This window comes from Montipora foliosa, chromosome 4, assembly GCF_036669935.1.
Source record: "Montipora foliosa isolate CH-2021 chromosome 4, ASM3666993v2, whole genome shotgun sequence".
Classification (NCBI taxonomy): Eukaryota; Metazoa; Cnidaria; class Anthozoa; order Scleractinia; family Acroporidae; genus Montipora; species Montipora foliosa.
In genome coordinates, this window is record NC_090872.1 from 43,844,493 (window position 1) to 43,859,492 (window position 15,000).

Consider the following 15,000-nt stretch of genomic DNA (forward strand, 5'->3'; position numbering starts at 1 on the left):
CAACTCCACCTTCTCACTTCTACACTCCTTCTCAATCATGGCCCGAAAAAAAATTCCTTCCCCAAATACCCAGCTAAAAGCCACTGCCACGACCTCTCATCAGCCACTTCACTGACATCCCTCATAAACATCCTATGCAACCTCTTTTCCCCACACTTCACCTTCCTTGCCTTCTTCACCCGCCTCTTGTACTCAATCTTCATTTCCCTCATCTGCAACGTCTTTCCAACGACCTTTAGTCAGGTAGGCAGACGATACGATCTACAGAGAACGGGCAAAGGCGTCAAAATTTGCATGACTGTTGATTAGGGCATATTAATCAATATTAGGACCGGTGCCCAGTTTGACCTTTTCTGTGAGTGGTTTTACCGAGACAGTCATTTTGCAGAAATAGGGTGGGGTGGGTTCCCAATAGTAAAAATCTCAAAACTTTAATTTTTTCCTTTATTTCTTTCCGAAGTGATCTCCTTACGTCACCAAAACGTAGCCCTATTCGTTTTCATCATTATCAAAAAAATCACGGCCCAGACCCGTCAGTTTCCAAGGAACATGCAACAATGAGAAGGAAAACTTGTATGATAATCCCTCGCATTTTTGAGGAGGAGTATATATCCTCCCCGAAGTGCCTTAATTTGAAAGTGTTGTAGAGTTAGTTCTTCCAAATGTTCGGTCTGGCGGCCGGTCAAATCGGTCAAATGGAAAGCATCTTAAGTCTCCAATGGAGACTACTGAAACGACTACTGTTGACGATCTTGTAAGTCAATGCGGGTCATCAAGCTTAATGGCATCTGTCATATCCCTTGAAATTTGGCCTGTGCAAGCTAAAAAAAGACAGACAAAGAGGTAGCCGGTGTGCTGAAAAAGACGTGCCCGTTACCAGACCATCCATCAAATGCAAAGCTAGTGCCACTGATAAGTGCATTTTCTGTGATGAGGGAGACAGTGCTGGGGCGCTTCAGAGGTTTTCCGGCAGATCAGAAGCAGATAGAAGTCTTCATATCACTACCGAGTTCGAGTGACAACAATTTCGGCTACTAGCTAGGCGAAGTATAATGCGAAATGCTTAAAGGCATTACGAACACAACTCCATGAAAAGAAGAAAACACGTATTGGAAGCTGAGGAGCACGAAAAAATTAACAAATGACGGCATTTATTGAGCTAGTCTATTACATCGAAAATTCGGAGGAAACTGGAATCCTGTTGTTCGTTCTCTGAGAATTCCACACGTAAGAAAATCATCTAAAGGATCTTGGAGTGGCAAAATCAGTCAATAGATACAGGGTTAAGAATAAGATCAAGTTATTCTTAAGGCTTCTGAAGTGGTTCAATATGATATTGAACCACTTTGCAGAAGCACAAGAACAAATCGGCTTTTGTTCTTGTGCTTCTTGTGGACCAACGAACCCGTTGCCCAACTGCAATCCTGGCAAGGAAGCGTCATTACGCGAATTGTTGTTAACTAACTTCTTGCTTTGCGCGATGGTGCAACCACAGCAGTCTGGAGGACTGTTGACATGGTGATGTGTTCAACTGGGAATACTTATGGGAAAGTGCTAGGACCTGAAAGTAGTGAAGGACAATGTTGATATCTGAATTGCATTTTGTGTGGGTAGAAACGTTCAAATTCTTTCATTAGCATTAACAGGATATATTTCGTTCCTAATGAAAGGTAATATTAACACTACCAGGGTGTCAACACAACAAGGAGGTATTGTGAACATGAAATGATAACGTCAGTCCCGCAACATCTAAAAGGACATCATCCGTTACAGAAAGGCACACCCAAAAAGTGTCTTGGGAATTAATGTTTTCTCAAAAGCTTACCAAAAATACCAATGAAAGCTGTGTAACCCCCTTTGCCTCAATACAAGTAGTTGTCATGAAGTTTTAATCTTCAATGTAAGCCCAAAACATCTTTTTTTACACCCGAGCTTGGTAACCAGGCAATCCAGATTGTGACTTTTTCAAAACCTGTCACCATCTATGGGAAAGACAAAGGATTTTCTTGGGTACCAGTCCTAAAGTTGTTAGGTATACCCTGTGTGAAAAGTTTGGTCCTTTTATCGACTCTGTATAGATCCAGTCAAAATTTTGCACTTAGCAGCCTGACTACTTCCGTCACTCGACACTTAGCTGGACATAGCCAAACAGACCAAGTTCCTCCTTCTTCACACAATCATGCATCCATTGTCCACAGTTCTCAATCTCTCCAAACATAAATCCCCGCACTGTACCTCATCACACCTATAGCCCATGTATTTCAGTATCACCCAAATAAAATTCCCACCATACAACTTTGACCTCACCACCAGTTTGATCCTGCTCAAATACTCCTGCTTGACCTTCTTCTTCTTGCACAATGTCCGCACTCAACAACAAGAGCAGTTAAAGGTAAAGTCGCATGCGAGCCAGCTAGGGCCCATTACGGCCAGGGCTCATCCTGGTTTGGATAGCATGGGGTGCTAGTCCAATGCAGGGTTATCCCCAGCAGTATATCGACGGTACCCATCAATTTTTTTAAAATTGTTTTAGTTCTTTTAATATAACATTACTTACTCATTTACAGTACAACATTATTTACAAATACTAACATTACTCACAATAATGAGAAATACAATTAACTTACAAAGCTACAATCTCGGTCATAAATAGTTGTAACACTTCGCTTGAACAGAAAGAGGACATCCCATAATAGCTACTCGAAACAATAGAAATCAAAATGGCCGCCGTATCGGTAAAAAGGTCTATTACTATGTGTAAGCACAATTAGTAGAAATCACAACAGCGCATTTCTTAGGCTTATTTGCAATGGTACACCATGGTGATCCGTTCATTGCTAAATAATTTCAGTAGACCGTAATTAATTTACTGACAACGGATCACCATGGTGTACCGTTGAGATTTTGAAGGGAAAAAAAGGCCAATGGCTTGAAAATCTCGCTATTGTTAAGTTGTGTTCTAGTGCTTATTTTCTAGTAAACAATTGGGCAAAGAAGACCGATTTAAAGGGAGCGTGAATACTTTTGGAAGAAACGGTGACGGTGTACCGTGATCACAGTGGTGATGTTCATTGTTTGCACAAGCAATTTTCTACAAGTCAACGGGTGGAGTCCTTTATCTAAGGGAATATACTAGTAAATATAACTTTCTCTTTGCAGAGCTATAATTTCAATACATATTGAAAGGCAAAACAACAAGGCAATTGATTGTTAAGTAAAAAGTACAAAGACAAATGGTTTAAAATATTACTTGCAACGTTATGATGAAACCAACAACCTTTTTCCTACATACTCCACCGGTGTAAGAGTGTAGTTACACACCAAAAAGAGAACATTTACTGTTGTCCGCTATGGAGCTGAAAACGAGTTAAGGTAATAAATAATACTTGATACCACCACCCCTCTTTCGGATCATTATGTCACAGTGTCTATTCTTTTACAGGTAAAAGTCCCGCCTCTTTTTCGCAGGAACCTGACACAGCAAATGAGGTGCCTTCTCAGTGTGTTACTTGAACTTACGCCCTCCTTTTGAGGAAGTTTTTTAAACACGCGGGAGTGTTCCAAAAATCACAAAAATCAGGAACTTTACGATCGGAAAGTCCTTCAATCTAACGTGGCTTCAGTAAAAAGCCGCTCTTGGCCGTGTGACGTTTAATATCGAAACAGGGTTCAATTATATGCCATTACGCTTGTGCAGCTTTTCGCTCGTAAATCTACAAGATATCTTTCCCTTTTAGCAACAAGTCAACTCTTTCTATCAATTTTAAAAGTAACTAAACATGCTTTGACATATTTTAATTACGAAAGTCCCAAGAAAGCAACCGTTACAGAATACATTAGTAATGGCGCTTTTTGTTATCTGAATTGCGTCATTCAACACCCAGACAATCTCTGTCATAAATAGTTGTAACACTTCGCTTGAACAGAAAGTGAAGCGCATCAAAGCTGTTAATAATGTACCCCTCCTCCTCCCTCCAATCAGTGTTGCATTTACTGGTTGGTTTTTGCAATTAAAACCCATAAACATCAACATTGAAGGGGGAGAGGGGGCAAATTGCCGTCTGTGTTACAACATTTGTGACCGAGACTGTAGCTTTTAAGCAAAAATGCAAAAGGGAAAGCTAGTACTAATACACCAAGACATATTTAAAAGGGGACCAGAGACTCAGTTTTGCCACGCTAGAACGACTCGAGGAAAGTAACTTACGCAAAACGTAAAACAAAAGTAAACAGCAAATAAATTAAGAAACTGAGCAGAGAGGAGAAAAAAAAAGATCGTTCGAACTTGCCCCACCCCTTTCCTTTTTGCAACAAAAACGCAGGCTGACATATTCAAGCTGTGACTGGAAAGGGACAGCAAATATCGAGCGATTAAGTAGTTGGGCGCTAATGTAACCAATTAAATTAAACAGGCTGGGTTTAAAACTCCATCAATAAGAAATTTATCAGGTTCAGCGCGACTAAAAAGGCAACCTTATCCGCTTTCCTCGCTTCAATCAACTTCTTCGATTGGAGTTTCCTTCGATTAACAATTTCTCTCGGCAAATCTGCAGAAACCTTGTACCAGAATTCTTTAAAGAATTTACTTTTGAGAAAATGAGATCCCTGTCGCCACATCTTAGAAACCGAGCAATAATCACCCTAGGCCTTCCTTTTCGTGAGGTTTTCCAATCCTGTGGACATGCTGAAATTCTACACACTGCAAGAGTTTTCATTGTCTTTCACCTCCTCAATGCCATAAAAGCGCAGATTTTCTCGTCTTTGATTCACTTTAGCATATAATAATTTGTTTTTTTCCAACTCCTTGCACTTGTTTTTACAGTGCTCTTTTTCTCCGTTCTCGCTTCGTTAACTTGTATACTTAATTCCTGGAGGCTGTCTTGTAACTCTATTACGGCGACCCTAGTGGTCGAATGATCATTTTACAGCTTTTCCACCCTGCCTTCTAATTTGACAAATTTGCTCTCCAGGTGAGACATTGCGGTAGTAATGTCTTCAAGTTTCCTATCTATAGTTTCCAGCCTTGTCAGGATGATATCCAGCGTTGACTTCAGAGATTCCGACATTTCAAAAACACACATTAGTTCAGGCGAAGAGCTTATATACTCGAATTGAACTCCCTTGCTCGTTTCTCTACTGGCGAAATACTGCTCGCACTCGAATCACTGCCCTTTCTAGCTTTTCGTTTGGAATTCATGCAATTTAAAAGCCAAAAACAACATTTAGCAACAAAAGTATGCCTACTCACTCCACATGCCTCGACCCAGTCCTGGTACCCATTTATACACCTGGATGAAGGGAGAGTGTGGAGAAAAGTCTCTTGTCTAAGGACACAACACGATGCCTGAGCTAGGCCTCCAACTAGCGACCCTACGCCACCGTGCCTCCACCATCATCAACAAACCAAAGTACTTACACCCATTCTCGTCAACTTCATCCATCACCTGACCATCCCGAAACAAAATTCCTTCGCAACGAACCTTCACCCCTTGCTTCAACACCAACAAAGCACACCTGTCCAGCCCAAACTCCATCCCCATGTCCCATGAAAATCCGGCACAACATTGATTAAACTCTCCATGTCTTCTTGAGACCTTCCATACAGCTTCAAATTCATCAACCTCTGATCCTTCCCAAGCTTGTACCCAATGTTTTCCCTTTTCAACAACATGGTGAGAGGGAATATCACAAGAATAAACAACAGTGGAAACAAGGAGTCCCCAGGAATATTCCATGTTTGATCCCCTCTTTACCCAACACTATCTCGCGACCTTTTCCTATTCCCCCTCCGCTCATCTGAAAAAAACCTATTACTCTGCAAATACCCATAAATCCTCTCCTCAAAGATCCCACCGAGAAGCTTCCACATCAATGGAAAACATACAATTGGTGTGTAGTTGCTAGCCGCTGTTTCCTTGGCACGACAGAACCAAGCCCCTTCTGACAGCACTTATACTCATGTTAGAAAAGTCTCGAGAAACCCTACAAAGCAATTCCACTGCAGTAACTTCACCTCCCATTAAATTCCAAATCTATCGGTTGAACTTTGAGTAGGAGGAGAGAGCCGGTACTCGGTGGCATAATTATAATAGCAAAAGTTTAATAGTAAATAAATCCTTTATCACAATCCCATAAACACCTATGCACAAATTTCAAAAAAAGCCTCAGTAAAAATGACAATTAGTCCACCAATAAACTGATATCAAACGTGAGAAAAATATCATACGTATCAATATAGATACAGTAAGATAACAGCAATTGTTAAAATAAATTTTAAAAAATAAATAAATAGTATCAATAACAATAAATTGACCACCCCTCTCCAGGGCTTTTCAGTGCCTATGAAACAAAATGATGCAAATAAACAAAAAAACATGAATCTTTAGGAGTGCTAACTAATGCGAAGTGGATCAATTACATGTCTGCATGTTTATAAAAGTGCAGCACAGGAGTGGACTAACAATTACCCAGAACAAAAGTGGGCATAGAGCCCATTTGGTTTGGTTTGCAAGTCAGGCACATTGACCACTCGAACAAACTGCCATTGCTCATGCTGATGGTGATCATATTAATTTTCTTTCCTAAGAAACAAATGTAAACCAGCTGGTTGTCAAGTATTGAAGAAACAAATATTTAAATTCTTTGCTGTGTAAGGTTAGCACAAGGAAAGCTTAAAATTACCATTATCAGGTGACACAAAACCATGGCGAATCATAAAGTCAAGCACAACAAGGGCACAGTTTGGTTTGAAGTCATCTGTAGCTAACTTATTCTTCACCTGGAGAAGAAAAAAACATATAAAGGGAATCATTTAAGTGTGATCCAAAACTATAATTTTAGTAAATTAATATAAATTTATATCCAACAAATTTTCAATCAGTTAACAGTCCTCTATACAGGTTCTTGTTTCAAGCAGATAAGAGACAAGAATCCACAGTCTGCTCAAAGGGTAGAATGTTGAAACAGTTGCCACATAAAACCATGCAGGTTCGACCAAAGATCATAAAATTGCCATGGCCCTTTCAAATACATGTATGAGGAAGCAAAAAATGCTCCACTAGTTTTACTGCATTGTATTGGAAAACGTTGCTGTCACCATTTTAGTCATCATCAACAATAAAAACATGCCAAACCTTGTCAAGGGGCCAACAATAAAATTCATCTACTTCTCCATCACTGTTGATGGGATGAAAGGTCTGAGGCAGTACTAAGTCATATACAAATTGTATCTCTGGAAATAAACCTCTCTCATCTTCAAAGAAGTAGCTGTCGGTTAACAGAGAATACCAAAGTTTGAAAAGGACATTCCATAACACAATGTAATGGTACCTTCCAGAAAAAAGTACATTTAATAGCTGAGGAGAATGGCACATGATTTAAAGATCTGTTCGACAAAATTAAAACAAACCTTGCTTAGATCAACATTGCATGTACATGTTGGAGTATATTAAACTTAACATACCACCCAAAGTTTGCAAAAGATACTGTAGGTTCAAATGTTTCAAAAAAAATACTTTGAATTTGATTTCTATTTGCAAAAAAATGACTGTGAAGTCCATTGGAAGGCAAGCAAATCATCTTTTTGTTTCTTAACATCATCATTAATTATTGTAAGGATTATTAAGAAAAAGTTCTGTTAACTTTTTTTTCTATGTAATGTTCAAGCATTGTGCTGTAAAGACAGCATGAAAGCTGATGGGTCAGCTAGAGCCTTCGAACATTTTTTTGCATGGTTTGCTGCACCTCACACATCCTGCAGGAGTGGCTGTTTTAGCAAGCTCCTCTGTTATAGATGCTTCTTCTGCACATTCTCTGATTAGTGTTTCCTCAATTTTCTCACCACAGATAATACCACCAGCTACCTAATCATTATACAAAAACAATTAGCACGCATGCAATAACCAAAACACTTCAAATCTATCTAAATATCATTAAACTATAGGCAATTAGAAGTCTATTCATTCAACACAGCCCATCCCATACATGTACTGTGGAATGTATGTCCAACAGCTTCAACTAGCTTTCTTTAGTTGTCTATTTAAAAAAACAGAATTAGCGATGGCTACTTTACATCTGCAAAGAGGTCAACATGTATATAACAGCTTTCAAGGGTGAAGTTGATATTTTCTTTCAGTAACCATCATGATTTAATTACTTTAAATTAACATTTTGATGGAATAAAATTCTCACTATTTGATCCAGTTTACTTGGCCAAGTTTGTTTCGTTGGACTTCTCCTTGCCACCCACATAAAAAATTGTCCACTTTGATCTGTGAAATAGCCATTTATATGTACACCATACTGTAACACTCCTAATAAACCTAAGAGGAATAAGGAAAGAAGGCTTGCTTAAAAGCAAAATCAAGTAACTTGTGTATTTGCACCATTTTACCCATGACTAGTGGCCCCCATTGACCAGGAAAATTGTAAAATGTTGGCATTAAGACAGCAAAATTTTAGGGAAGCAGTTAAATAATTTCTGCAATACTAAAATTATTAATTTTAGGCAAAACAAAGTCCCAAATATATCCTTACAAAAAGTACATGGGCAAAGTACTGTAAAGTGCCTGTAAATGCCTTACAATTAAGCCTGACTGTATGAAAGTTTTTCCTGTCTTAATTAGTAAAGATAAGTAACAAAAACACAAAATGTATATGAATAACAGCGTGAAGATGCCAGTTTCTTTCTGTAAATCAAGCTTTCTGGGCTAAGTGTGCTTGCCCTTCTGGCCCTTAAAGTAATTACACCTGAAATATTCCCAGTAACTGACAGTTACATAATGGGATTTTTGTTATGTAATCAGTTGTAACTGAGCATGCGTGAGCATTGTTGAAGAGTTTTTTTTTATTAAGAGAAGTATTGTGATCTATTCAATTGACTGCAATTGCTGGGATACAACATCTGGCGACGAGGATGGGATTTTCTTTAAGGGAAACTGCTTATTCCTAATGTTCGGTACTTGGATGACAATCTCCTTCCTTGTTTTGTTGGTTTGTGTTTATGCGCACGTGCTTGCTCGTTTGTTTGCTGCCATGGCTTCACTACTTCTTGGTTCTGTTGGGGAATTCGGCCCTTCTTCTTGGACTTTTACCTCTTACCTTGAAAGGCTTGACCAGTTTTTTTGTAGCTAATGATATTGGCAAATGTGCTGCTGATGCTACTGCGGCTGTTGTTCAGGAAGCCGGTTAGAAAAAAGTTGCTGTAATGATTTCTGCAATTGGTAAGAAGACTTATGGTACTCTTCGCGATTTGTGTAGTCCTGAGAATCCTGAGGTCCCATGATTTATGAGACAAATGGTCAATGAGTCAATGAGACTCACAGTCAATGTAGCAATAATTTATTTGATTAAGCCTAAGCCCTCGTTTCAGCGATTAGACCTAAGCACTCTCTGAAATTTTAACTTTCATGTTATGGGTTAGGGTAACTGCACTAACTCATTGACTCATTGACTCATGACTCATTGACCCATTACCTGTAATACTTGATACTTGAGAATCCTAAAGGGAAAACATTTGAGGCACTATGTGAATTACTACAAGAACACTTTAAGCCAAAACGTTTGGAAGTTGCTGAATCTTATAGATTTCACCGATGCTGTAGAGAGGAAAATGAAAGCGTGTCTGTTTACAGTGCTCGATTGAGGCATTTGGCGTCCACTTGTAATTTTGGTGAATTTTTGAATCGCTCTCTCCACGACTAGTTCGTGTGTGGAATCCGCAATCCTGCGACATGCAAGAAACTCTTGAGCCAACATCAAACATTTCAAGAGGCTCTCCAGGTAGCCAACGAGATTGCGGCTAAAGAGACCCTTCAAGTCCAGCAACAACAGTTGTCCCCATCAGTGAATTCAGTTTCAAAGGAGACCTTTTCTCGTGTTCATAGTACACTGTATATGACATTAATGCAATGTGTACATCTGAAATTTTTGGTGCTTCTGAAGATTGAAAACAATGATTGGTGATATGTTTTTTTATGGATGAAGTTTTGCTTTTGAGATGTTCTTTCACATGGTCGTGGATGAAATGAGTGGTGCTCCCAGTGTAGTGTTGGTTACAGTTACACTTTTTGCAGGTAACACTTAAGCCCCTGAGAAGAATGTATCAAATTTGCAGACCTATTGTTCTAGAGCCTCTCTGTACTAATGCCTCTCTTGTCACTTATCCTCTCACACTTGCACTCGCTCATTAGTATAGTGACACCTTCTTCCCTTTTATTCGACCCTAGCGCAATTTTACCGCACACCGGTGGCTCAAATGGTTGAGCACCAGGCTGTCACGTGGGAGGTCGTGAGTTCAACTCCGGCTGGACCAACACTCAGGGTCTTTAAATAACTGAGGAGAAGGTGCTGCCTTTGTAATTACATCTGCAAATGGCTAGACTCTCTAGTCTTCTCGGATATAAGGACAATGAACCGTAGGCCCCATCTCACAACCCTTCAATGTTCATAATCCTGTGGGATGTAAAAGAACCAACACACTTGCCGTAAAGAGTAGGGAATGTACAGTAGTTCCCGGTGTTGTGGTCTGTCTTCCGTGGTGTATGATGGTTGGGAGGGTAAATGCTCGGAGAGATTAGCTACACCAACTGAAGCTACTCTAAAAATCCGAGGGTAAATCAAGATATATGATATGATCTTATCCGTCTCTGATGATGATGTTGAGCAGTGAGAACCTGGACTTAAGTTTTAGTATTTTACAGTAGTTCAAGCCCACATTAGTATTTTTGTTCTTCTCTTGTCATCACTGTTGTTAAGGTAATTAGCCATTTTGATTGTTGTCAACTTGTAGGTGTCTTCTACGCTTTTCATTACACTTCCCCCTACTTCTTCTGGTAGGTAGAGTATTAATGATGGATTCGTGGTGGTGCATTCCTCCCTCCTTTCTGAGAATCTCTCTTGTTCGTCTGTCTATGTCTTTCAGTTGGATTACTGTCCAATCAGTTGTCCACGTGAGGTACTGTAGTGTGGGTAAAGCAAAGGTCTTGGTAGCAAGTACTTTTCTTGGTATGGAGATGTTGCTTGACCAAATAACAGATAAACGTTTGAGATATTCACTAGTTGCTTCTTTACAGACTTGTTGCTCTAGTTAGACCGAGTTTTCATATTTACCAGGGAATTTATAATGGTCGTCAGTCTCTAGTATTTTAAGCTCCTCAGTGTCAGATATTGAGACATTTTCTTCATTTGTCTGTAATTTACCACATACTACGTAACTTAATTGTTGCGCACTTGTCCAATCCCTAGAAAAGTCCAATGTCCTCAAACATACTCTTTGCTGTCTTCAAGTTAATTATTAGTAGTGTCTTCTGTACTGACTTGTGGTAAGTCTTTAGGTCATCCACGTAGAGCAAGTGCGTCAGCTTTTCCTGCTTGTTGTGTGATCACGGAACCTCTCACAAGAATCCTCAAGGGACATAACGACAACAACAACGTTTATTACATACAATAGTAGTTACAGTGAAAAGTTTGTCCACCCAAATTTAGAAAGGCTAATCGAGTTGGGTGGAGAAAAGATAAAATACTTAATTAATATATTTACAATGACAAAGATTAGACTATGAAAGGAAATAATTATTATTTAAGACGAGCGATTGAATGTTTCTACATGTATGATAAAGATGTGAAAATGCATTACCTACGTGGCGCTGGAGCGTCGTACCAAACGAGTCATCCCGGGATTTCGGCCCGTGCGATCGCTTTTGGACGCAGTTGGCCCTTCGCTGCTTTCTGGCTTTCTGCTACCGACCTAGCCTCCCGGTACGGGAGTCACCAGCAGACCGGTAAAAACTTTACAACAGCATTTCCCTATCCCTAAGTTTCGACCTGCCGAAGAGGACCAGTGCAATGTCATCTATAAGATTCCATGCGCATCTTGCCCCTGGAGCTACATGTACATTGGCGAAACTAAAAGATCCTTTACTACTAGGAGAAAAGAACACATGAGGAACTTAAAACATTGTACTAAAGGCTCAAATGTCGCAAAACACAAGTGGACTTTTAATCATGTTATTGACTTCAACAACTCTAAAATCATTGACAACGCAAACAACTGGAGTAGAAAGACATTGGAGTCATGGCACACGGCAAAAACCGTTGGGGCGAACAATTATTTCGTGCCCGCTCCCAAGACAATATCACATTCTCTTGAAAAAACACTGATTTTCTTTGCATTTTTAACATTTTTTCTACCACTTGCTTTTATCTTTTAATTTATGCGAATTTTTTGTTATATTTAAATTTCTTTCGTTTTTATTCTTTACTCGTTTTTATCCGTTGAAGACAGCAGTTCAGTCTGTTGAAAGCTCATAGTCTTTTTAAAACTTTTTATCAGAGATTGCTTATACAGCCCTACTTATTTCTTGTTGATCTTTGTTGGTATGTTGTGCATTTGTAGTGTGAGAGCCAGCCATTTGTGGTTGATCGAGTCGAAAGCTTTTTTCACATCAATCCATGTACATGAAAGATTTTTCTTTCTGTCTTGCCTCTTCTGGTGTTGCTTTATCAATTATCAAGTTGTCTTTGCATCCCATCGAGTTTGTGGTGCACCCTCTCTGGTCGATCTGCATGTATTGGTGTATTACTTGATGCTCTTTGAGTTGACCATCTATGACTGATGTTATTGTCTTGTACATGGTATTGAGTAGCGTGATTGGATGGCGGTCTTTGGCTTGGGGGTTTTCCTTCTTTGGGATCATAATGAATTTCCCTTCTACTAACCAGTCTGGTAGTGGTATGTCGTAGTTGATAACTTTGCTTACAGCCTTAGCAAGTCCTTTGGCCAGTAATTAGTTATTTTGTCATTACCAGGCGAGCTCCAGTTCCTTCTCATTCTTATACTTGCGTAGATGTCTTTCTCTTCGATGTCAATTAATTCATCTGCAGGTGTTGTCATTGTAGATTGCATTGCTTCTGCTACTGTGTGTATCCATTTAGCTTCTAGATTGGCTTTCTTTTCCGTCTCCCAAATGGGCCTCCAAAAGTCGTTAGAGTCGATTACTGTCAGGGAGGATGAGTCGTCTGTTGTTGACTGCTGTCATATTTTGTCTGTGTATGTTGGCCTTTCGTTATTTATGTCAGATTTAATTATATTCTGGCAGTGGTCGTAGAACTTGCTTTCGGAGCGGTCGAATCCACTTCCTGTTTTTTCTTAGCTAAATTGATGTTAATTTTCCATTTGCTGTTAGCTTTCGTATTTCTTCCGTTATTTGCTATGTTTGTTTGCACAGTTTGGTGATTTGACTGTCAATAATACGCATCCATTTTGGTCGCTCATCAGTTGTTATGTTGGTTTTCGGTTGCCGGTGTAGTTTTATTATGATCATTATCTTTATCATCATTATTATTACCGGTATTATAAATAAATGTAATTGTATACTTACATGCTGCTGATCTCTCCATCATAAAGCAAGGTTTGCTGTCAAATGAGGCCATCACAGGATACATCTTAAGATAAATGCCACAAATAAATCCAGAAATACAATTGAAGAGCTACATGCATAACTGTTATTACAATGAAATGAAGCAGCTTTTTACATGGATTTCCCCACCTCTGTCAGAAAAAGTCATATGGACCATCATTCAGAGAGCACTCTGTGTTTGTGTATTTCAAGAACTACAGTCTCAGACATAAATAGTTGGAACACTTCATGCCAACACCCTCTATTCCCTTCTTGTGCGTTCCCTGCCCCTCTCAATGTTGTTTATCGCAGTTCAGTCCCCAAATCTTTCACACCAACATTGAAAGGGAAGGAAGAAGCACAAGTGTCCCAACTGTGTAAAAGAGGAATTCTTGGCATGTGAGTCCTGGGTGGCTGCAATGGCGGGAAATCGTATCACGTGTGTACAGTGTACAGTGTGTACAGTGCGTATCAGAGCGACATTAATGCTGGGAGTAATGAACGATTGTAAGCCGAATAAGAAATCGTTACAGGAAATAATTGTTTGCTTATTTTCTTAAAAGAGTGCTAAGTTAAAATTAAAAGAAAAAAAGATAATGATTTCAACGTTCACGTTTGGGTTGAAGTAGCGATTGCATGATACCTCAACATAATTTTTTCATGTGGTAAACATACATCTCTGGGTTAATTGTAAACAAATAACACGCGCTATATTAGAAGGTGGTTGTAGGTTGTTACTATTCCCAAAAAAGAGGCAGCATTAATTGCACAGATATGTCGTACTACGTTTATGATGAAGTTTATCAATAGAGAGGCCGGCGCATCTAGCGTCTGTGATGAGGATGATGGCCGTTGCAGTACAAGTTGAGAGTTTGAACGCACGAGATGTGAGGCGAGTTTACTTTGTTACCTGTGGTCAAGCAAACAGAGACATTGTCCCCACATGCGAAGCTTTCGCGTGTATTCTTTTAGACGCATTTGAGAATGCAGTTCTCAAGTCCAATTGTACAGTTATCCCCTTTCCGGAATTAAGGCTAGTGTACAGATGGTGTCACTGTTCAACGGGTCACCATAATGGGTCACCATACTTTTCAGATGCTTTTTTCAAAATGTCTGTTGCATATATAATGTAATATTAAAGGACAAGAAAGTGTTGAGTTTACTTAAGTGAAACTGCCTATTTTCATTCCATGTTGATACATATACGACGAGTTATTTAGATTTGTTAACATTTAAGGGTTTCTTTATATATAACAAAAAGACAATGACATTCCAAAATGAACATTGCTTAATTCCTCCCCTTAATTATGAAAAGAACATCCCCAAACTTAGGAAGTCAGAAAGTGCCCTACAGTATACATGTATTATAACTGCATTACTTGTGACCCCAGCAAACGTCTATGTCGTAAACTGTTAACACCTACTCAAATTCTTTACATTCCTTCTCCAAGACAGTCTCAGACTGTCTATTTCTTAATCACAATTGTAATATTTCATTAGTACTATGTATCTTCTTCAATATTTAATTTGTAAATATTCATATGTATATTCTATTTTTCTTTTTCCAACACTGTAAATTAATGTTTGTGTGAGTTTAAATTAA

At 39.1% G+C, this 15,000-nt stretch overlaps 1 protein-coding gene across 1 annotated transcript in view; it reads right to left on the reverse strand.

Moving 5' to 3' along the window:
• LOC138000836 (uncharacterized) overlaps window positions 1-15,000 on the reverse strand; it is a 32,976-nt gene that overhangs the window by 2,158 nt on the left and 15,818 nt on the right. The window contains exons 3-7 of the mRNA XM_068847499.1: window positions 13,380-13,443; window positions 8,191-8,321; window positions 7,744-7,862; window positions 7,134-7,266; window positions 6,682-6,778 (exon numbers count right to left, since the gene is read on the reverse strand). Of these exons, the coding sequence (XP_068703600.1) occupies window positions 6,682-6,778; window positions 7,134-7,266; window positions 7,744-7,862; window positions 8,191-8,321; window positions 13,380-13,443 (544 nt within the window). The remainder of the gene's footprint in view (window positions 1-6,681; window positions 6,779-7,133; window positions 7,267-7,743; window positions 7,863-8,190; window positions 8,322-13,379; window positions 13,444-15,000) is intronic.